Source organism: Lissotriton helveticus, chromosome 1_1, assembly GCF_964261635.1.
Source record: "Lissotriton helveticus chromosome 1_1, aLisHel1.1, whole genome shotgun sequence".
Lineage (NCBI taxonomy): Eukaryota > Metazoa > Chordata > Amphibia > Caudata > Salamandridae > Lissotriton > Lissotriton helveticus.
In genome coordinates, this window is record NC_136057.1 from 1,999,956,199 (window position 1) to 1,999,978,626 (window position 22,428).

Below are 22,428 nucleotides of genomic sequence, written 5' to 3' on the forward strand. Positions count from 1 at the left end.
CTAGTAACTTTGTCATTCAGAGTGACATCTATGTGTAAGACTGTGTTGGATAAGAATTGGTTAGAGCAGTCCTGTATCAATTGATTAATGTAGTCTTCCGTGTAAGAAAGTAATTCACTATCCACCATGGTCTATTTGATAGAATCAAAAGGTTAAAAATGGTCAACCTCGCAGTTATGCGCCTGCTCAGATTAGATAAATCTAGGGGGGTTATACCCAAATAAGTCACTAGGGACCTGGGTGCTATATGGTATACAAAAGAGGGGGTCCCAGTGAACCGTTATATATTTATCAAATTTATTCACATTCAATACATAATTTTGTCAAAGCGCACTGCTATTTAATCACAATGAGCTTGCTTCACAATACATTGAAGATGATAATAACATCATGTTTGTCATAGTGCCCCAGGGAGGGTAGGGAAATAGTAGTGTGATATAGTGAAAAGGGAAAAAGGGATGTGCAAGAATAAATAGTTAGTGCAACCACAAATTATTTCGCATTAAACAAACAAAAGTAAATTGGCTTCAGATCCCTGAGCCAAACAATGGAATAGTTTATCTCCAAAATGTCAATCAAATATCATGTGTATGACGCTGGTACTCAATATCCATAATAGGGGTGGCGTCAACTGATGTAGAATGAAGTAGCCGTCGACGTTTCGACCCCAAGACTACAACTGTAGGCGTAATTAGCACCCATCACTGGGGTCTTCATCAGGACATAAAAGTGAAACCCAGGGGTACACTGGTTGTTCTATAAAAGTGAATTAAATAATATATTAGTCCTCTCACAGCCAAATTCGGAGAGAATATAAAGACTTAGCGTTAGCAATAATGAAAATAGGGAGATTTTACCATGGTGGGTGGGATAAAAAAAAAATATCCGGATAGTGGACCAAAGCACAGGGTCAATCAATCAGACAGCTACGTTATCATACAGATGCTTCACGGAACATCAAATATCTGAAAAAATGGAGTCCCAATCAGGACAATTAATTACCACATATTCACTATCAAAGTAAGAGAATCACATAAATGGATCTTTAAAAGTAAATTCAGATATTTCTAAAAGCAACACAGGACAGTCGGTGAACCAAAACTATACCAACACAGTGAGATGGAAACATAATTCACATGTCACTCCCAGCATAATGGTACATTTCTAAAGCTAACGTACGTAGGTCATTTAGTAATCAAACGTGGTATATGTAGCGTTCAATTGTCATTAGCAGTCTGTCACTAGCATGTGTGAATTAAGAAACGAATACAATCCTAAACTTTGTCACACCAAAATCCAGTAATCATGGTGAAAGCACACTCTACAGGGTATGTAAACTGTAATGGCGCAATCACACTCCACATAACATGTATGTCATTACTTAAAGTCTGATTGTGAGGTCACATTTCAAAACAAGTAGGCAGGTCAAAAAGCATGTTCCAAGTATATTATCACGTTCCTACCTTTAGATTGTCAAAAATGTTCTTAAGTCAATTAAGAAAAATCCCAGTTAACAGCACCACCTCGGGACCTTGGAAGTAAAAATAAAAGCGCTGGGGATTGCGAGTAAGTAATCAAACCGCTTTTTAGTCTCTCACAACCAGTATATAATCGCGTACCATCGTAACATGTACCTAATCCTGAGGAGGTCTCCCAATAAATTAGGCAAGGGTGTCGGCAGCTGTAAATCAGTCCGATAGAAATGTTCTCCTATGGAGAAAAAGGTTGTATTAGCCGGGCAGTTACTAAGGGGCTTGAAACACCTGATAATGTTACTTAGCAGGTTGTCCTACCTTAGTCGGGGGATATGTCTCATTCCTTTGCGTCCACTAGCGCACCAATCGTTTCCGGGTCAATCACCGGAATAGCGCGACGTTAGTATGGGGCTACTGATATAGAGAAAGGACTAGTCTATGGCAATGGATATAGAGGAAGGACTATGCAAGGGCCGAAAAAACGAAAAAACAGCACCTCTCGTGACGTAAAGGTGGGCTACATATCGCATCTTGCTTGATGAAAAATATTTCAACAAATTAATAGCAGGATGAGGCGGAACGGTTTAAGAGGAAATAGTGTCATTGTAACCCAATACTAGCGGTATGACATCAGCTAATGAATATCCTGGAAAAGATCTTATGATATGTCATATTTTCATACATCTTGGAGAACCAAACCACATATTCATCATCAGAGTTAGTGTCTGTACATTGTCACAGAAAAAAGAATTCATTGGAAACAAGAGAGGGGCAATAAAAGATGCGCAATTAAATATGTCCTCCCACATTGCAGCAAAGACCTGGAACAGCCTCCCCACACATCCCCGGACCATCACCACACTTTCAGAATTACAAATGTTCCTCAAGCCCTGGCTGATCGAGCAAGCACCTGGATACTGTACTGGGCGATTAGCTACTCTTTATAAATCCCAATTGACTGATTGACTTTAAAGACTTCTTCGAAGAAAAACAACTTGTAAACGTTTGAGCACAGCACTAAACGGCAGGAGTATGCAGATTGAATATATGATGTCAGACCGCAGACAAACATCCCGCATACCTTCATACCGCAAATTTGATCCCGCAAGTACTATTAGGCCGCAAATAAAAAGAACGAATACTTTTAAAACGAATATGCCTTTAACACGCATGACTTTACAACGAAAAGGCACGCATATTAAAGGTATACTCGTTGTTAAAGTAGTTAAGGTAAGTAGGAGTACCCTACCCTACCCAACCCTACACTACACTGTAATGTAGTACCCCTGCACCACCCACCCTTGACACACAGTCCTTTTCCTACATTTGCACAACCCAGCACGACCCCCCAACACTACCATAAAGCACTTTACTTCCCTACACATACACTACACACTACCTTAATACACTACCCCCAGCATGACCCTACAAAAACACTACAATACTACCCTAAACCACTACACCCCAGCATGACCCTACACTACACAAACACTACAACACTACCCTAAACCCTAAAACACTACACCCCAGCATGACCCTACACTAAACAACCACCACAACTCTACACTACACTAACACAACACAACACTACACTGCACAATAACTACCCCAGCACAACCCCCACCCCTAAAAAATTAACCCAAACCCCCTTACCTCTCTCGTCATTGTGGTTTTCAAAACGCAAATGCATTTACCATACATGCCTTTACAACGTAATTCGTTGTAAAGGCATGCGTGATAAATGCACATGCGTTTTGAAAAAATGCGGCATGATGGTATGCGAGGTCAATGTCCTTGCGGCTAAATGGTATGCGGCCTGAAAGTCCGTGGGATAAAAAATGCGGGATAATGGCTGCAAACCATGCAGATTATGTAAATCTACAGCACTATGTGCTTTGAACAGATGCTTAACATATTCCTTACAAACTCCAAATCCTTATACATAATATTTGGGACCCTGAGAATAAGTTATATTGTGCACATTATGAATGAGCATGTTCGGTTATTCCTGAAGCATACATGCAGGCATGATCCCAAATGCAGGGGTGGATGGTGGCTTCATGCACAGAAAGGATGGATGCTCAATGCATGTTGCATGGTATGCTGGCATACTTGAAAATGTGAATCTACTCGTGGTAATTTGTACAAGAGTGCTGAAATCCATTGCTACTGAACTGATGTCGGTTTTCATTGCGTATTTCTCATTCATTTATGTAATTGCTCTGTATTTTACTGGCTTGTATCCCCTGCATTCAGTTCACAGTGCCAGCAAGTTGGAAATCATAATTCCATGTTATAAGTTTGCAGGTTTTCCTCCAATGCATTGGAAAATGATGATTGATATGGGAGGAGGTGAACTCCAATATTTGAATCTTCAAGCAGTGGACTTATGAGGGTAGTGGGAAATCATGGCACATTTTCACCCATGCATTGCTGTGGGTTATGGAACTGTACCTCTATCTTGACAATTTTTCCCACCACAAACTTTGCTATCCATCTCAGTCATGCCTGAAGATGTCTCCTCCCGCCCCCTAAGTATTATCTACATATCAATTTGCAATTAAAATGGAACATTGACAATTAAGGTATAAGGTGGATACATTATTTATCGGGGTCATAAAAACAGCCTTACAGTGGCCCAGACTTCAAATCAAAACATGGAAGTCCTAGATGTCTTGGTCATCAGTGTGCATAATTCAGGTCACTATTGCGTTGAGGGGATGGGACCCATCATTCAGACCAGAAAAGAAAACCAACCCATTTGTTGGTCATAAACATTTTAATTGAGATTTGTAATTATTTCAAACCATAAGAAAAGAAGATAACAAGCCACTTCAGCACTCCTGTATATATTCAGTTAGTGTATATCATAGAGACTCATATGACTGTATTATCAGTCCAAACTCGTTTAGCATGTCAATTATTAGTCCATGATCACAGTTTGTATGATATCCAATATTCGTAATCAAACAACTCCAAAATTTAGAGATCCAAGTCAGGTTATGTTCCTCCAAAGATTCTTTTATTAGGTATCAAAAGTTATATAACGACTTCACAGCTCACACCGCCGACACGTGTTTCGTCTCACAGAGACTTTTTCAAGGCAAAGAAAAAAAGGTATGCGGGCGAATGTTGTGCAGAGACCACAGTATTTTGACAAGAATATTCCATCCAGCAGTATCTCCTCACAATAGATAGGGGATAGGTAAGTAAAAACCTTCCTTCCTAGCAATATAATTATAGCTGTTATATCAGTTCAGTTGAGACACCGTATTCTTGTCAAAATACTGTGGTCTCTGCACAACACTCGTCCGCATACCTTTTTTTCTTTGCCTTGAAAAAGTCTCTGTGAGACGAAACACGTGTCGGCGGTGTGAGCTGTGAAGTCGTTATATAACTTTTGATACCTAATAAAAGAATCTTTGGAGGAACATAACCTGACTTGGATCTCTAAATTTTGGAGTTGTTTGATTACGAATATTGGATATCATACAAACTGTGATCATGGACTAATAATTGACATGCTAAACGAGTTTGGACTGATAATACAGTCATATTAGTCTCTATGATATACACTAACTGAATATATACAGGAGTGCTGAAGTGGCTTGTTATCTTCTTTTCTTGTGATTGAGGCACTCTTGCCTTATTGACACCCTTGGTGGTGGGTGTGTGCCAGGCCATAGAAGCACCCTTTATTCAGACAGCCTTAATAATCATCTTGTTCTTAATTATACGTCTCAAAGAACTATACTGTGAGGAATATTACTTTATGTGCGGACGTTTTCCCCCTGCTTAGGGAAACACTACCACCTACTTCTTTGCTTATTTCAAACCATGTTTAAAGGGTGAAATTGAAGTGTGCAACTAGCCTTCTTACTGGCTGTCCCAATGATTAGAAACGCCATTGACCATCAATAGCCACCAGGGCTACCCTCTACACCAGCAATGAACCTGGGCGTCTTATTTGGAAAGAACAGTGCTTTGTATGAAGAGTATTTATAGTTTAGGAACATTCACGGAGTATAATTCTGTAGAACTAGTCTGTCATTATGAGCAACATCTGGGGTGTGAAAATCTGTATTGGGTTAGTCCTACACAAAGGTGAATATTACATTTCGGTGCAGTGCTTTTGTGGTGTGCATTGCATAATCTGGTGTATGTACAAAAAGTCAAGTGATATTATATTTGGACAGGAAACGGGGGTCTGAATTATTACATTTTTAAGGTTCTAAACTAATGCGATTTCTCCGTTTATTTGTCTACTTTGTTGTTTCAGTCCTAATAGCTGTAGGTCCGTGGGTCAACATGAGGAGAAATTGTAATTCAGACAGCTGAAAAAAAATGAAAAGGAGTTGCCAAGTGATCGAAAATATAGTGTCGCTCTACAGTCAATAAGGTGCAGCTGTTGAAACTTGTAAATGGTTCCCAAGTGTAGAAGAATGATGTCCTCTAAGATAAGGCGGCATGGGGGATTTTTTTTTTTTTGAAAGTTCATACTAGATTGTGAGTACAATCAGCTAGTCCTGATTATAAATTTGGGAAGGAAAGTTTACTCTTAAGTATTGTGAAAAATGGGGGGGGGCAAAAAATCTTATATATGAGGCAATTTCAACAAAGATATTCATCATCAATAAGTTAATTCCATATCGGAGCACTCTTGATGCCTTTCATTTAGCATAATTGTGCATAGTACATGCTAGAAATGAGAATAAGCTTTCCGAGGATAATCAAATCAATTCGGTGTGAACAAATAATAAATGAGAATATTATCAATATCAAACATGTTGTATGCAGGTACCCAATGTGTTGTACATTGGAGTAAAGTGAGTAAATACCGGCTGAAAAGTGGACCAAACTAAATTGAGTGCAGTTAAAACAAAACCACGGTTTGTATGCAAGACACTAACAAGCATTGGCATAGCCAATAGGTCTCGCATTTGGGACCTTCTAAGTGTTTAGCCATGCAACAGTTGGTGTTGTTGCACCAAGGATATTCTGCTGCATAACTAAATACCTATAGGGTCCAAAAAGCGAGACCTATTGGCGATGCCAATGCTTGTTTGTTTTTTGTTGCTGTTTTGTTTAAGTTGCAAGAGCTACAATAGCTGGACATGGTTTTTGTTTACAGTTCTTTTCATCAAAAGAACTTGTTTTCATTGCTTTGAATGTTGTTTCAATTCTGGTTGTAGGAAGCAGTCATTCCCGGGGGTGCAGGGGCTGCCTAGCTGTGCGCATGCGCCGAACTTTGCAAATGAGAAAAAGCCTAGTGCAGGCGCAATTAACAAGTGTGGAGTGAGTTAGCCCCAGGCAGCATGACTCACTCACACAGGAGTTCATGCACTGCACCTGCAAACTCAGCATGGTTTAAGGAAACTCGACCCACTTCCTCCCAGGCATCGAACAGATATTTACCAAGAAACTCTGAGAAGAGCCTGCCTGCTGCACTGAGGCAGGTGGTGTGTGTGCCTGGTCCAAGCGTGCACTGATGGCTGGTGGTGTGTGTGCCTGGTGAAAGCGTGCACTGACGGCTGGTGGTGTGTGTGCCTGGTGGAAGCGTGCACTGATGGCTGGTGGTGTGTGTGCCTGGTGGAAGCATGCACCGACGGCTGGAGGTGTGTGTGTGTGTGTGTGTGTGTGTATGTGCCTGGTGGAAGCATGCACTGACGGCTGGTGGTGTGTATGCCTGGTGGAAGCGTGCACTGATGGCCGGTGGTGTGTGTGCCTGGTGGAAGCGTGCACTGACGGCTGGCGGTGCGTGTGCCTGGTGAAAGCGTGCACTGACGGCTGGCGGTGCGTGTGCCTGGTGAAAGCATGCACCGACGGCTGGTGGTGTGTGCCTGGTGGAAGCGTGCACTGATGGCTGGTAGTGTGTGTGCCTGGTGAAAGCGTGCACCGGCGGCTGGTGGTGGTATGCCTGGTGGAAGCGTGCACTGATGCCTGGTGGTGTGTGTGCCTGGTGGAAGCGTGCACTCACGGCTGGTGGTGTGTGTGCCCCGTGAAAGCGTGCACTGACGGCTGGTAGTGTGTGTGCCTGGTGAAATCATGCACTGACGGCTGGTGATGTGTGTGCCTGGTGAAAGCGTGCACTGACGACTGGCGGTGCATGTGCTTGGTGAAAGCGTGCACTAATGGCTGGTGGTGCGTGTGCCTGGTGAAAGCATGCACCGACGGCTGGTGGTGTGTGCCTGGTGGAAGCGTGTACCAACGGCCGGTAGTGTGTGACGGCTGGTAGTGTGTGTGCCTGGTGGAAGCGTGCACTGACGGCTGGTGGTGTGTGCGCCTGGTGGAAGCGTGTACTGACGACTGATGGTGTGTGTGCTTGGTGGAAGCAAGAGCATTCACAGTGATAGAAGACACAAATTAAACTGATGAAGAGGGACGGGGGAGGGGGTAGTGCGAGCAGAGGAGCATGATTCACAGCTAGAAGACACAAATGAAGCTGACCAGCAGGGAGGGGGAAAAGGGAGGGGGGTAGTGCAAGCAGAGGAGCCTGATTACAGCAATAAAAACACAGATGGCAGCTGTGCACAAGCTCGTGAACGCAAGCTGTAGGCCAGCAAAAGCCTCTGGTGGCGCTTTTAAAAGCCACTTACTAAATGTCTCGATGCGCTGTCTCAGGCGAGACCTGAAAAGGGCAGCAAAACACACAAGGTGATGGACAGAATGTTGCACATTTGCAAAACATTCACCCCCAGTCACAGATCTGGGTTTAATCCATCGTTATTTTGTTCACCTCGCCACCCCAGTTCAGACATGGCCATGTGCAAATCAGTCTTGACCCTGTGCCTCATGGGAACAGTCCAGCTCGAACTGCCAAAAAGGGTATCCTGTTAGTGTTCTTTGTATGGCATGATTTGTGACTTCCAGCAACAGCAAAGCGGTTTACATCGTTGGCTCACGTCTGTCCCATTGTTGCTGCTCTGAAAAGGAGGCCCTACTACTGTACCTTTACAATGCTTGTTTCCACACTTACTTCTTTGCCCACTGAAGATTGATGTGCGAAGTGGTGGTCTTTTTTCTTTCCTATAGTAAATTATTTCTGTTTGAAACATCTTCCACATCAGATAGATGATCTTGGAGGCCTAACTTCAGAGAGCTTGGCACCTGTTTTGGCGCAAAGTCACTGATTGTTCACTAGCCAAAAGCGCTTGTCTTCTCATGCCTTGATAATCCTGCCATTTTGTTGCAGTTGCATAGTGTTTGAACAATGGATTTACTGCGTGGTACAGAAGCAAAAACCCTTTCACATCTAATCTTTTAACTCCTTACTATCTCCAAAATCGATGGCTGTCGAGCCATTTATCATGATATCTAAAGTTCATAATGTTCCAATCAAAAGAAGGGAATTATTAGTTGGAATTATCAATCATGAGCTGAAGGAATGGGTGTGCTAAGAGCCCAATCAAGTTAACAGTTTTTGTTTAGGTTTGGCCAATGTATTGGCAAAGCAGAGCTGTGCTACTAAGCTTCCAGCAAAGTTCTGTTTTTCGAAAAAATAGCAATTTTTGGCATCACAAAAGAGGAGATGGCTTAGATGGCAATGCCATTATTACTAGTTATGGTGCAAGTGTGTTTATTTATCAGTCTGTAGTTCTGTTGGAAGTCATTGTAGATTAGGACAGATGAGAGCTAAGGACTAGTCAGGATTTCATGTCCACTTAATATGTGTATCTTTTAGAGGGTCATATGTTCTGAATGTAGTCTTATTTTGTATGAAATTACTATAACTTTACCCTATAGCATAAATGGGTTTATTGGACAGTATGACCAGCACTAGTGTGTGCTTGCAAAGCCAATTGGACATCTTATAGTTACAGATCAAATGCATAGGTTTTTCTTAGGTACTTTAGAGATTCATGGTTATATTTTTGTTGGTTGATGTCATTTAAGGTATATTTTAGTAAATATACTGTATGCGCGCTAATCCATAATCTCTTAAAAACGTGTGTAAATTATGATTTAGGTGTAACTCTACAAGATGTGCTTTCCCACCTGTGGGGGTACTGGTGAACTTGGTTCAATGCACCAACGATGAAACAGGAAGACCGGTTATTGTAGCCCTACAAGATGCTGTTCGATGTGTAATTGACATAGGAGTATTACTTTTGGATTACTAACACTCCCATAAAAGGATCAGGGGCACTGTGGAAACCGCAACGCGTCGACGCATTTCATAGTATAATTCTTCAACTCGGACACCTGTGTTGACACATTAATAGACTGTGCATAACATATGGGGGTCGGATAGAGTTTGAATATACACTCAGTATTGCACAATTGAATGTCTCACTGTTGTCTGTCCTTGTAATTTGTTTCAATTTTGCAGGTCAATCTTGAATCCCATGTATTTTGATCATTTGTCTTATTAATTTTTTTAACTGTTTTTATTTGTGTAAGTGGTGCTATTGTCCACTTGGTATTTTAAATAAATTGTGTAATTTAATAAATTGTAATACAAAATTTTTTTTTTTGCATAATTGTTGTTGATTTTATGTATTGAACTACTTGCTTGGAGTTTCAAATTGTTTCACTGAATATTTTTCAAGGGAATATCCTTTGTTTATTGGTTGGTTAACCCTACTTCCCTTGATTTTAATTTAAAGGGGTACCTCATTATTTTTACCTATCAGCCGTCTTCAGCCAGGATAGCTTGACTCTAGTGGCTTATTGAGCAAGGGACCCACGTCTGGGCATACCCTTCCCACATAGGGTGAACAGCAAAACACACAAGATAATGGACGGAATGTTGTACAATGGCAAAACATTCACCCCCAGTCACAGATCTGGGTGTAATCCATTGTTATTTTGCTCACCAAGCCACCCCAGTTAGACATGGCCATATGCAAATCAGTCTTGACCCTGTGCCTCATGGGAACAGTCCAGCCCGAACTGCCAAGCCATGTCTTTCCTGGACCGGAATCAAGCATCCTAGGACCGGTTTCTGGCTATCAGCCATCTTCAGCCAGGATAGCTTGACTCCAGTGGCTTATTGAGCAAGGGGTGGCTTGGTGAGCAAAAAACCGATGGATTAAACCCAGATCTGTGACTGGGGGTGAATGTTTTGCCATTGTGCAACATTCCGTCCATCATCTTGTGTATTTTGTTATTCAAAGTATGACACTATACTGAGAAGAATTACCACTTTTAAAATAAAAGTATTTATTAGTACAGGAACAATATTTCTCAGTACATCTAAAACAACAACATAGAATATTATAAAAACTGCAAAAAGGCATGTTATAAATAACAAGAATAAAATTAATATTTCTAGCATATTTTAAAATGTCATCTAAAACCTAACACCCAAACGCCTACTTCTGTGCGCTATACAAAGAGAGCAAGGAGGGCAGAGCAACTTGCTGTCTAGAGCTTCTTAGGTAGAAGGGACACACAGCATGCCTTGGTAACAGCAAAGGCTGTCTTTATGAGCAGAAGCATGAAGTCTATTCCCTTTAAACCGCAAACGAGTGGTCAAGTAGCAGCCCGTATAGGCTAATTCTTATCAGAAATTGGAATTTCTGACATAAGTTTAGGAATGTGTGACCTAGATTGTGTATCGAGGTGTGCATCTGAGACATTTCCTTATGAACATATAAGGTAAATGGACGTCAATTCAGATTACTTTATTTTGGTTAAATGTGTCTCTGTTCTTATTTAACCTTGACCTGGTGAAGAATAGACATTTGATCCAGACGAATGGCTCATCAGACGTTGTATCTATCATCAATCGGATGGCTTGACGCTTTCAACAGTCATAGAAAGATCTGGTCGAACGACATCTGCGTCTAATGGTAGACATAACAATGATTCTGCATAAATAAAAAAATATGTTTACTTCCATTGTTTAAGAGTGATGGGGCCCTCCAGTGGCCAAGATGGAGTCAGGGCCTACAAAAGATGTAGTCAGTCCTTGGGGGCTTTGTGTCAAACTGATCCTGATTTTATATATTCCGTATGTTGTTACTCTTCCATTCAGTTTGATCTAATAATGAATGCTCAAGACCGCCATTGGGGTGGTGGTACTATATAGTACACAGCTCTTCACACCCCCCTGCAGAGAGCAGCCCTGGACTGCAGCAGGCATATTTTGTGGCACTCTGCATTTTTAAGACTATTTATTGGGACAGTTTTCTTTCCCACATGTTGGCAGCGTGCACAAGTTGATTTAATCACCGGCTGTTGGAGATGAAATGAGGACATATCTGTATTGTACTTATTTATTTGACATGGTATGCTCACCGTCTTCAAAAAACACCACATTTCCCTTCAGATGCTACCGCTAGCATTAGATGGATCACTCCTTGAGAAGCCAACCTAATGACCTAGAACATCTTGTGGCGTATACAGTCCCAATTCTGTCTCCTTAAATTAGAAGTTCATGTCTGGTCATTCTTTAAGCTGGTAGATGCTGTGCTGGTTTGCGCAGGGATGTTGCTGTGTACTGGCCACCTCTTTTCCAATGTCAAGTAACAAGATGTACTGGATGCAGATTACAGCCCCCCCATAAGCCAATTGGTCATACTGAGTCATTGCTGTACTTCCAAGCTTCAGTTATTGTTATTCTTTAAAATGGTATCTCTGCCAGTGTAATTCTCACTTGTCATGCATTCTGAATGCTTGGCATTCATCATAGTCTACCAAATTCAGCAAGCCTTTTCCTCCGCTTAGCTCGTTTAAAAAGCACCATGTAATTTAACTACATGAGGTCCGTTGTTTTGTGCGAGTAGAAGTCAGCTAAGAGTTTAAACTGTGATTTTGGGAGAGCATTGGGCAGTGGATTCATGAAAGAAGATGGCAGGACAGGTATGCTTGTGAACTGGGAAAGCCATGGTGGAGGTGGCAGGATATGAGGTATGTTTGTTTGAGGCCGGAGTAGGTAGCAGAAGACCTGTTGTAGCTGTGCGGCTGCCTTTTAACCTTCCTCCTTTTTTCACCCCTTCACCTAAGGTATATGAGACAGTTGGTGGTGGTGGTGGGGTCGACACTCTGGTAACTCATGCATAGCAAAACCTGAGATCTTCCATCACCTTTAACAATTGGCTTTTCCTGGCATCTTGAGTTACTCTCTCATTCATTGTGGCTTTAACAAAGCGTATCCTATAGTCAGGGGTGGGGCTGGGGGAAGTTCGATGAGTGGAGAACCACTTTTGAGAGATGGCAGTAGCGAAATGTATGACTTTCTCTTGTGAATTATCATCTGCCCTGGTCAATCTTCAACTGTTGTGATAAGTAGTGTGTAATGTTGATTTATTGACTTTCCAACCCAGAGACTGATACAGACCATGTCCATCTTACATAGCATAGCTTGTCACAGAGCTTTCTGATGGTTTAGGCAGTGCCTACAGTGACCATCAGTCTGGAGTATACCAACATGGACTAGTCCTTCATCTTGATTTTTGGGTTGTGCTTCTATGAGTGTTCCCGTATTAACAGTTTCATAATTTAATCCGTACAAGTAGCTCTGTGATGGCTAATTTGTTGATTGCTGTTAAATCCAAATGGAGGTCAACTGTGTGCCATCCAGGTCATTGCCCTCTTTTGCTAACAATGCAGTTTTTTGTATATTGAACTCTTCTTGCCGTTCCTCTATGGCAGGAGCCCTATTAAACTAGGGTGACCATCTCACTCCAAGACAACATGGATAGTGTTTCCAGTCTTGGGCATTTAATCTAAGAATCTTTGGGATCCAGTGCATAATTCGAACGCGTTTAATGAAAACAAACCGAAACTACAACACCCAGAATGCATTTAGTTGTGAACTGAAATTCCAAACAAGCCTGAAAAAATGTCTGTGAACCTGGTGAGATGCATCTTAGGTGAGTGCAGTGCCCATCTTCCTGTAAAAGCTTTCTTCTGCATTACCCTTCGTCCAGTAAGTATACATCACATTTCTATACCCTGCATATTTCGTTTGCTGTATCGGATGTGTTTCTAGGACAACTCTGTCCTAGATACAGTGCCCGTTTTACTAAATAACGCAGTTGGCCTTATAGTTATATTGTATGAGGAGAAATTTACTGTTCCTAGAAACATTTTGTGTATTGAAGAGCCATCTTCCATTTCGAAGTAGTTCTCATCCACATCTACTTACCTCTAAGTAGCCAGCTAAAATAATAGGACTTCTACCAGGGCAAAAGTCATGTTTTTTTTTTTTACTTTATATCATGACCTAGATAATAATATATTGTTTGCAAAATTGTATTCTTCATTTGTATGTTAAAAATACATTCCCATGTTTCCTTGTCTGTCTTTATTATTGATATTCAGTATTTATTATTGAATAAGTAATTCCATATAGCTTTATAGTTATATGTTCCACATATGTAGTGGTATATATAATACATGCGACAGTTTATGATCCATTCAACGCCTGTCTGTCATTTTCTAAGTACTAACGAGTTCTGGCGTCATCACTCAATAGCAAACCGAATAAAACCTCACTAGTTGCTTGTAATTTTCTACAGGTGAGTCATAATATTGCAAAGTACCTACAGGCACTCGTGCCATGTTGGCTAAAAACCCAAACACATTTCCACCTTGTAAAAACAAAGTTTAAAGACAGACAGGTCTGCCTAGCCCTCCTGTGCTTTTTTTACAGTCACTCGTCAGACAAAATTTAATATTCTCCAGCTGGTTACAAAGTTGCTTTGTAATGACCCTTCTGTGAACTACTACAGTGCCACGAACCAATTTTACTCTAGCATTTTGTTAGCGAATGCTAAACTTCATGTTTTTAAATGATCAACTGGAATAGCATACTGCTTCTAAAAGGTGCACATGTAGAGAATTTGAGTTTATTTTCTTATGCTACTTTTTATCCTTGTGAAATATATTTTATGGATGAGTAATACAAAATGAAAATGCTAGCAAATGTATCTAATGGGGATATTGAAAGTTACCATGATGTTCCATCAACTATGAAGACAATCGGTCGGCAATCTTGTCTTAATGACGTGGAATTCCTTGGTATTTGGCAATATTAAATACATTGAGAATGTTATTGAACTACTCCTAGTTCAGGTATATGGCCCTTAGCCAATCTTTACTTCTTATTTCAATCACTTAACCTAAATTTTCAAATGTTGGTCAAAATTAGTCCAAATTTTCAGAGGCAGTCCGTTTCTGTGTCTTTTTAATCTAAGATTGTAATTTGTAAATAAATAAATAAAATGCAATCTTTGCCCTCTGCCGTATTTGGCTAGGAATTGCTAGTTCACTAGGCTGTATAAATGTTTTTTCTCCGTTTGCTCGGCAGCACAGACCCTGGCAGTGTTTGTGGTTTTTGCTTCTCTTCTCATTAGTAGTTGTATTGTAGTATAATGCGGTTCGTTATCCTACTTTGAAAATTAATCCAGTTTATCAGGGACTGATTCAGAGATCTACCCTCCACTGACTAAGTATGTAACACAGATGGTATAGTGTGCACGGTTATTTTGTACTATTCTGTGTTATTTTTTGTAAAATGTATATATTTTTTTCATTTTCAGAGATGCCTCATTTGGAATCTGCACGTATAACCTCACTATACTGGACTGTTTGCAAGGACTAAGGAAGGTATGACTGGAATAAATCATCCAGTAAATCATGCTCATCTTTTCCAAAGTTTGAACATACAAAAGTTGATGAGTTCTTTAGAGAAATTTGGGCCCACATCGGGAGGGGGGGCAGCACATACCACAGACCAGGTTGTTGGTGTGTAAAAGGCCGCTTTATTGGAAACCGGTGCACCTTACAAATAAATTGCCTTGGCCTGTGCCGTGCAAAACTAAACCTCACTAAATATATACTTCCTAACATACCCCCACCCCCTCCCCTAAACATGGTTCCCCCCTGCAAACAATTATAAACACCAACTTGGAATTTCCAACTTTCCTAACTACCTAACTGTATAACTTTTTGTATCTACCCCAATTGTAAACCAGACCTCCTAAAATCCCCCCCAGTACTTAGGAAAAACGCCACTACAAAGGCCTGTACAAACACACCAGCACCTGCTCCAGCGACAAAAAAACCCATACAATGTACCCCCCATGCACCCGTTCTCAACAAAACCACCTCGCCAAGCCACAGCTTGCAACGTCCAATAACTAGTTACAACCCAAAAAAGAAAACTAACCATGCAAAAAAGGGCGGTTGGGAGGGAAAATAAAAATGCCCCAGTACACCTACAACCGGCTGCTGGGTCACTACCACCAAAATGGTGGGTAGCTCCCCAAAATGGCCGGCTAAATATGCCACAAGCCCAAAGATAGCCCACTCAGCCCAAAAGGAGCCCACAAAGCCCAACTGGCCTAACTGAGTTGCTGGCTGCCCCCCGGCCCAAAACCCCCCAGGAGGAGCAGGCCTACCGCTGGCTGGCCGGCCGCCCCTCCCAAAGCCCTAATGTGCTACATTAATTTTGTTATAGTGAATCGTACAACTTTGGATATAATTTTTTCTGAGGAGTTTCTCGTCTTCCTCCTTCATGGGTTGTTGATTATATTGGTTCTTTACAGGATATCTTTCAAAAACAGGTCCTTAAAAATGTTTAAAAGGTAATGTTTATAGTAAGAAATGCACTTCATGATGGCAGTGGAGCCAAAGCTCTCTCTCCTGCAGTGGCGGCTCCCCTATTGGAGCGTGGGGGGCGTTCCCACACTGCTTTCTCGCAGTGCGAGAAGGCAGAAACATAAATGGCAATAACTACCATTTTATGCTTCTGTTTTCTCGCACCACGAGAAAGCAGAAGTGCCTCGTTGGGGGGTGGTCCTTTTCGAGGGCAGGGTGGGAGTGGCTTGCCCACTGTTGTGCATACTGACTGTTTGGTCAGCCCTGGGGCCGACCAAACATTCAGTATGAACAACAGTGGGCAAGCCACTCCCACCCTGCCCTCGAGCTGGACCTCTCACTCTCCCTTGTTCTCTATGTAGCCTGCTGCATTCAGCAAACTACATGGGGAAAATGGCCCTGATGGGGCGCGCTCCAATGCGCCTCACCAATCACAACGCTGCCATAGCAGCGTTTTCATTGGCGGGAGGGAGGGAGGCTGCCTTTCCTGGCTGATGACTATGCAGGAATTGGAAAAGTCAGGGCGGGAGTCAGGATTCGGACCATCCAGAAACTGAGGTGGCAGTAGCCCAGGAAGGTAAGTTAAGTTTTACTTTATATATATTTTTTAATTAAACAAACCCCTTCCGCCTCCTACCATTCCCCCCAAGGACCCCATTTCCACCCCCTCTCTCCCCCGCCCGTCATGACGGCCGCGACTGGTGCTTTCTAAAGGCCAGTACTTCGGCATCGCTGCTGGTACTGGGCCGCTGCTGGTACATGCAGCGCAGATCCTTTGTTTTGTAAGAATTGCTCGCCAGAAACGCGTGGGGGGTTTGCCATGATTCAACTTTTGTCATGGTTACATGCGTCTTCGCATTTTAGTGAAACCATTACAGGATACTAAATATGAGTGAAATGCCGAAGGAAACCTCAACATAAAAACTCCCCCTGCGCTCAGCGAGAGGTTAAACTCCACCTTAAACATTTGCAAGGGTACGGCATTTAACGCATATTTAATATCCTGTAATGGTTTCACTAAAATGCGAAGATGCATGTAACCATGACAAAAGTTGAATGATGGCAAACCCCCCACGCGTTTCTGGCGAGCAATTCTTACAATACAAAGGACCTGCGCTGCATGTACCAGCAGCGGCCCAGTACCCGCAGCGATGCCAAAGTACTGGCCTTTAGAAAGCCCATGAGAAGAGCTCTGAATTCGACTTTCAAAAACAAAGAAAAGTCTTCTACAACTCCCTGTCCGACCTGCTGGAGGCCCCTGTGCTTTGCGAGCTTAGACAAGGAGAGAAACTGTAAACTATCACTTTTTAAATCGAATATAATCCTGGTGTTAATCAGGTTCCAAATAACTATTTTTGAGAGGCAAAAGAGAAGCCGAGGCACTTTGTGTCAAGGTTTTAGTGTTCTGCCAGGACACAGTCTAGTTGTTTTCATGTAGCCATACACTGAACACCCACCCACCACAGACGTCACTGGGTCAGGTGACGCTGTTAATAAAAGAGGCCGAGCACACGTGCTCGAGGCCAGAAGTTACTACCCCTAACTGGTGTCCTGTGTCGTCCTTCATTCTAGCATGCGGGCCTAGGCCCACATCACCACAATGGCGACGAGGCGGAGCCGGTGCCCATGCGTGCACCAGCCTAAACGTTGGGGGGAAAAGAAGGAGAGTGCTGCTGTGCCATGAGCAGTCCCCCCAACGGCAAGTGACCTCCAACGGAGGCCAGCAGGACGTGAGCCAAGCACCGGGCCGACACGACCAAGGAGGAGGCGACCGGGAGCCCGCCCCGCATCTCCATGCCCAGCGTGCGCCTCCCTGCGCGAGGAGAAAGTGCAGCGGACCGACCAGAGCCCACCTGTGCCGGCCGCAACTGAGCGCCACGTGGAGGCGCGTCCCGAAGTGCCCGGGAAGAAGCGGACCGACCGGAGCCCACCTGCGTCGGCCGCAAGTGAGGCCCCACCGCGTGGTGACCGAAGCGGAGTCCACCCACGCAGTGAAAAGGCCCGTCGGCCGAAGGTGAGCCCGTGACCAGCACCGAAAGCGGAGCCCACCCGCTATAAACATAAACTGTCCCCCAAACAGTACGAGTGGTGCCAGACATTGTCCCTGCAATAAAGCAAGACTCGCGGAGCCCACCCGCAGCCTGCCTGCAGCGACCTCCGCCCGCCGCACAGCGTGCAACTGTAGCTGCTACCGCGGTGGGGAGAGTGAGCCCGCAGCATGAAGTAAGCTGCCGGGCGCCTTATAAACAAAGCGGAGCCCACCCGCGATAAGCCACATCATCAGCGGAGCCCATCCGCAGTAAAGCACCAAATACTCCCCACCCTGCGCCGTTTGTGATGTGCAAGGCTGCGGCGGCAGGGTGGAGAAACGTGCAACCAGCGTACGGCCCGCAGCCGGTAAATGCGATATCGTGACACCCCTGCGCAGCCGGCCCAACAGAAACAAGAGAAGCTGTCTAGCGGCGATCGCCTGCCTCGCTCCACGCCTGAGAGCGAAAAAAGCGGCTGCTCCCTGTTTGAGTGGGTAACGGAGGGTGAAGACAAGCAGAAGAGGGCATGGAGACCATGCCGCGCCGGCCTGAGGCTCGTGTCCCCGCGCCAGGGAGTGTGAGGAGCCTGCTGTGAACGGCAAAGAACACCAAGGGCAAGTGCGAGTGCACCAGTGCTGGCAAGTGGAACAAAAGGTGGAAAGCACTTACTGAGGTCCCGGTGCCCTGGTTTTCCCCAATTGCACTAGGGCCCAGCACCGGCATAGAACAGGAAGGCATACAACGTAGGTAAAGACTGCCGTTGCCCACCGAGGGGCTACCCTGCCATCTAGTGGCCACAAAATATTAGTGCAGCCCATGTTTGGAAACAACAACAAGCACTGGCAGAGGACAGGGAAGGAGCTGAGAACGCCTCTAGAAACAAAGCAACACTGGCTAATCGCGGAACTGCACTGACAAGCCACAACTAACTCTGCAACAAGCGTTTGACAATCCAAGTGCCACAGCCACAGATCCAAAGCAGCCAGGGAAATACCAGGTTCAAAGCGAAGCACGGAGACTGCACATTGCAACACATTACCTGCAATCAAGTCCAGGGTAGGTTGCACCTAAACCAATCAGGAGACGGCACAGGAACGCGCCAGAAGCACAGAACCGTGCCAGGAGCCGCGAGGAACGTGACAGGAGCACAAGAGCTCCACACCCGCACGCTCCCCCCCCCCCCACCCCCCACCTCCTGCTCAGTCCAAGAGGAGCAGGCCCTGCATGAACAAAAGAAACCTGGAAGGAAGAAAGTCAAGAGTCAGAGGTTACTACGGGACTACAGCCCAATATACTGCCATCGGATAGACACCAGGCGGTCCTGCGCCTGATGCAGCAAGCAAGCCTGCAACAACCAGACGCACAGGGATTGCCGCGAAGAGATGACAAAGGGCAGCAACCGGCCCGAACTCAAGTCACGGAAACTTCCGACTGGCCCCACAACGACAATAGAAGCACCCAATCCCCAGGACGAAAAGAAAAGCAGTTTTGGACAGTGAAGACAGTTGCATGCGCGATATAGTGCACAAGTGTCCTGCTACCCCACGACACTCACAGGAAGTACCACCACGTACAGCCAAGAATGCACCAAAGAATGTCCTGCAATGCCGACCGCAGTGATGCCAGGACCTTACCCCGGGCTTAGGGGGACAGACTAAGCACAAGAACTCCACGTCAGGACAGCGCAGCACTGCGCCGGAACGTGCCAAGAGCGCAAGAGCGCCAGAGCGACGCTGCATAGCGACCCGTCAATGCCACAGGACAGCACACAAAGGTCCTAGAGTGAGGCAGCGACGTCTCACAGCCACCAGAGCACCATCATCAGCAAACATGACGGCATGCCCAAGTGAAGGCACAAAGAGTGGCAACGGAACCACCACAGCGCCGATGAAGCCCGCTAACGCTAGAAGCATGAAGCCTCATGTCAAAGATGAAGCCAACCCACCAAACAGTCGCATCCAAGCAAAGAGCCGACCACCCAGTCTGGTCGCCAAAAGAAGAAGCAACAGTGAAGATTGCGCCGACCGGTCCAGTCACAAGAAGAGAAGATCAGTGTCGGAGAGCCATGCCCAGACCAGAGAGAAACAGGTGGAGTGCACGCCGCCTGGAGAAGACGGTTTGGGAAGACCAAGACAGCACAGTGACCAGACCGCGTCGCGAGATGGAACAGGGGGAATAAGGGCGCGACGCCACAAAGAAGGAAAAGAAGACAAGAAGACAATTCGCCAGATAATTGCAGAAATGCCACTGAAGGAGGAACCTTAGAGCCAAAGAAACCTGATGACCAAGGAAGAGTTCTCCTGATGGAAAGCAAAAGAAGTGATCAAGTAAAAGGAAGATACGACGGCAGGTCTAGTCACCAAACCAAGTGAAGACAGTGTCCCCTTGCGCGGACAAGACCAGGAGGAAAACATGTAAAGGGCCCGCTACATGGTGAAGCTTGGTTAGAAGGAGCAAGCAAGAAAGAAGACTGATTTGCGTCGAGGAAAGAGAACGAAGAGGAAGGACGGAGTAACACAACATCACTCCACAGAGGAAGAGAGAGAACCACACTCAGCACACAGGAACATCGGTGCTGTCCAAGGAGCATCGCATCACCCGTATGGATCCCAGTAATCCTGACAACCTGCAGTTGAGGAGACCACCCACCGAAGAACCATAGAGGTGTCCAGTGAACCTGGAACTTGTCGAAGCAGAGCATACCCGAGCACTAGACGATCCACCCTTGTGGACTACACAAGACTCGACTGTGGCCTTGTCTGAAGTCCCACAGCGACCCGCACAGCCCACACGGTCACGTGGCAGTCCAGGGGACAAGGGCCTTGGCGGAACTCCTGTGAGAGAGGAATCTGTATAGGAGAGGTGCAGCAGCGGCAGCTCCACGACAGGCAACAGGAAGCACGAAGACCCCAGGCGAACACCTGTCACCGAGAAACGGTCTGATGAAGGCACTAGACCCATGTCCTAACGGCAAGACCATACTGGCTAGTGACATCAATACCTCCGAGGGCAACATGAGCGACTTGGCAGTGAGTCCATTGGAAGTTGCTCAGCGACGCCTCTGCGCGGCTCATGCGAAGCCCCGCATGGTCCATCCGGTCCCATCGTGTCCAGCAAGAGGGTCCTCCCAGCAACTCTAGTGAGAGGAGAGTCCAAGCGCGAGAGGCCAGTCTTCCATGCTCCAGTGAGAGAGGAGTCAGGCGAGAAAGGCACGTCTGAAGGTACTTGGCCAGCAGGAGGTGCGAAAGCACCCAGGCCAGCGAATCCAAGGAAAGACCTCTGGTGCCGTAGTCGTCTCCAGCAACCAACAAGCCTTGTCATCCACCGGGCTTGGAACACCTGCGAGACCCCTCAAGAGTCACATCCATTCTGCTCCCGATGATCCAAGGAATGAACACTCTTCAGAAGAACCAACGCAGCAAGACAAGGATGATCTGAAGTACACCGCTGAGGTAAAGCTCATCTGATTGACTTTGCAGTCCAGAATGCAGCCGATCCCCAGAAGCGAATGCAGTGGGGCTATATTTTTCTGTTCTGTTTTCTTGCAGGTTGGACATTCATTTTTCTTTTCCTTAAACTTTGGGAGGAATGTAGTGTCCTGCAGGGACACAGTCTAGTTGTTTTCATGTAGCCATACACTGAACACCCACCCACCACAGACGTCACTGGGTCAGGTGACGCTGTTAATAAAAGAGGCCGAGCACACGTGCTCGAGGCCAGAAGTTACTACCCCTAACTGGTGTCCTGTGTCGTCCTTCATTCTAGCATGCGGGCCTAGGCCCGCATCACCACAAAGGTGATTTTCTCGCCCCCGGGCCCACCCTATCCCGCTCCCTGGCCGTTTTACACAATATCACCTCTGCGATCAGATATTTATTGAGGGGCTATTAAGATTTCAGCTAGTTTACACCTTTAATTGAATGCTCATGAATTATTAAGATGGTATAAATGGAATATATATATATATATATATATATATATATATATATATACATACAAAAAGGAGAAACGCTTCTTCCGGGGTGCTGGGACCCATGGGAGTTGGCGCAGATACCGGCGAAGCAATCCGGTTTAGTCAATATCCAAGAAAAACAAAGTTCGTCTTGCGCTCTCGGGTAATCAGACAAAGGAATCCAGAGTGTAATATCAGCAGTTTATTACACAACGCGTTTCAGCATAGAAGCCTTGTTCACGTGTAACACAACAGAAGTGACTCCGGTATTTAAACAAAAGTTTCAGCGTGGTCAATTACCAACATAAGCGTAGGACTAGTAAACAAAATGTGTAAAAGGATGGCAGACATGTTGGAATGGTAACATCAACATCATAACGCTCTCTGTAGACATCATATGTACAAAGGAATAACTGTACAG

At 44.8% G+C, this 22,428-nt stretch overlaps 1 protein-coding gene across 4 annotated transcripts in view; it reads left to right on the forward strand.

The window, feature by feature from the left end:
* Positions 1-22,428, forward strand: part of CDC14A (cell division cycle 14A) — a 436,445-nt gene that overhangs the window by 228,054 nt on the left and 185,963 nt on the right. For all 4 annotated transcript variants that reach the window (XM_078644521.1, XM_078644501.1, XM_078644511.1 and 1 more), the window contains one exon: positions 14,966-15,032. In XM_078644521.1, coding sequence (XP_078500647.1) covers positions 14,966-15,032 — 67 coding nt within the window. The remainder of the gene's footprint in view (positions 1-14,965; positions 15,033-22,428) is intronic.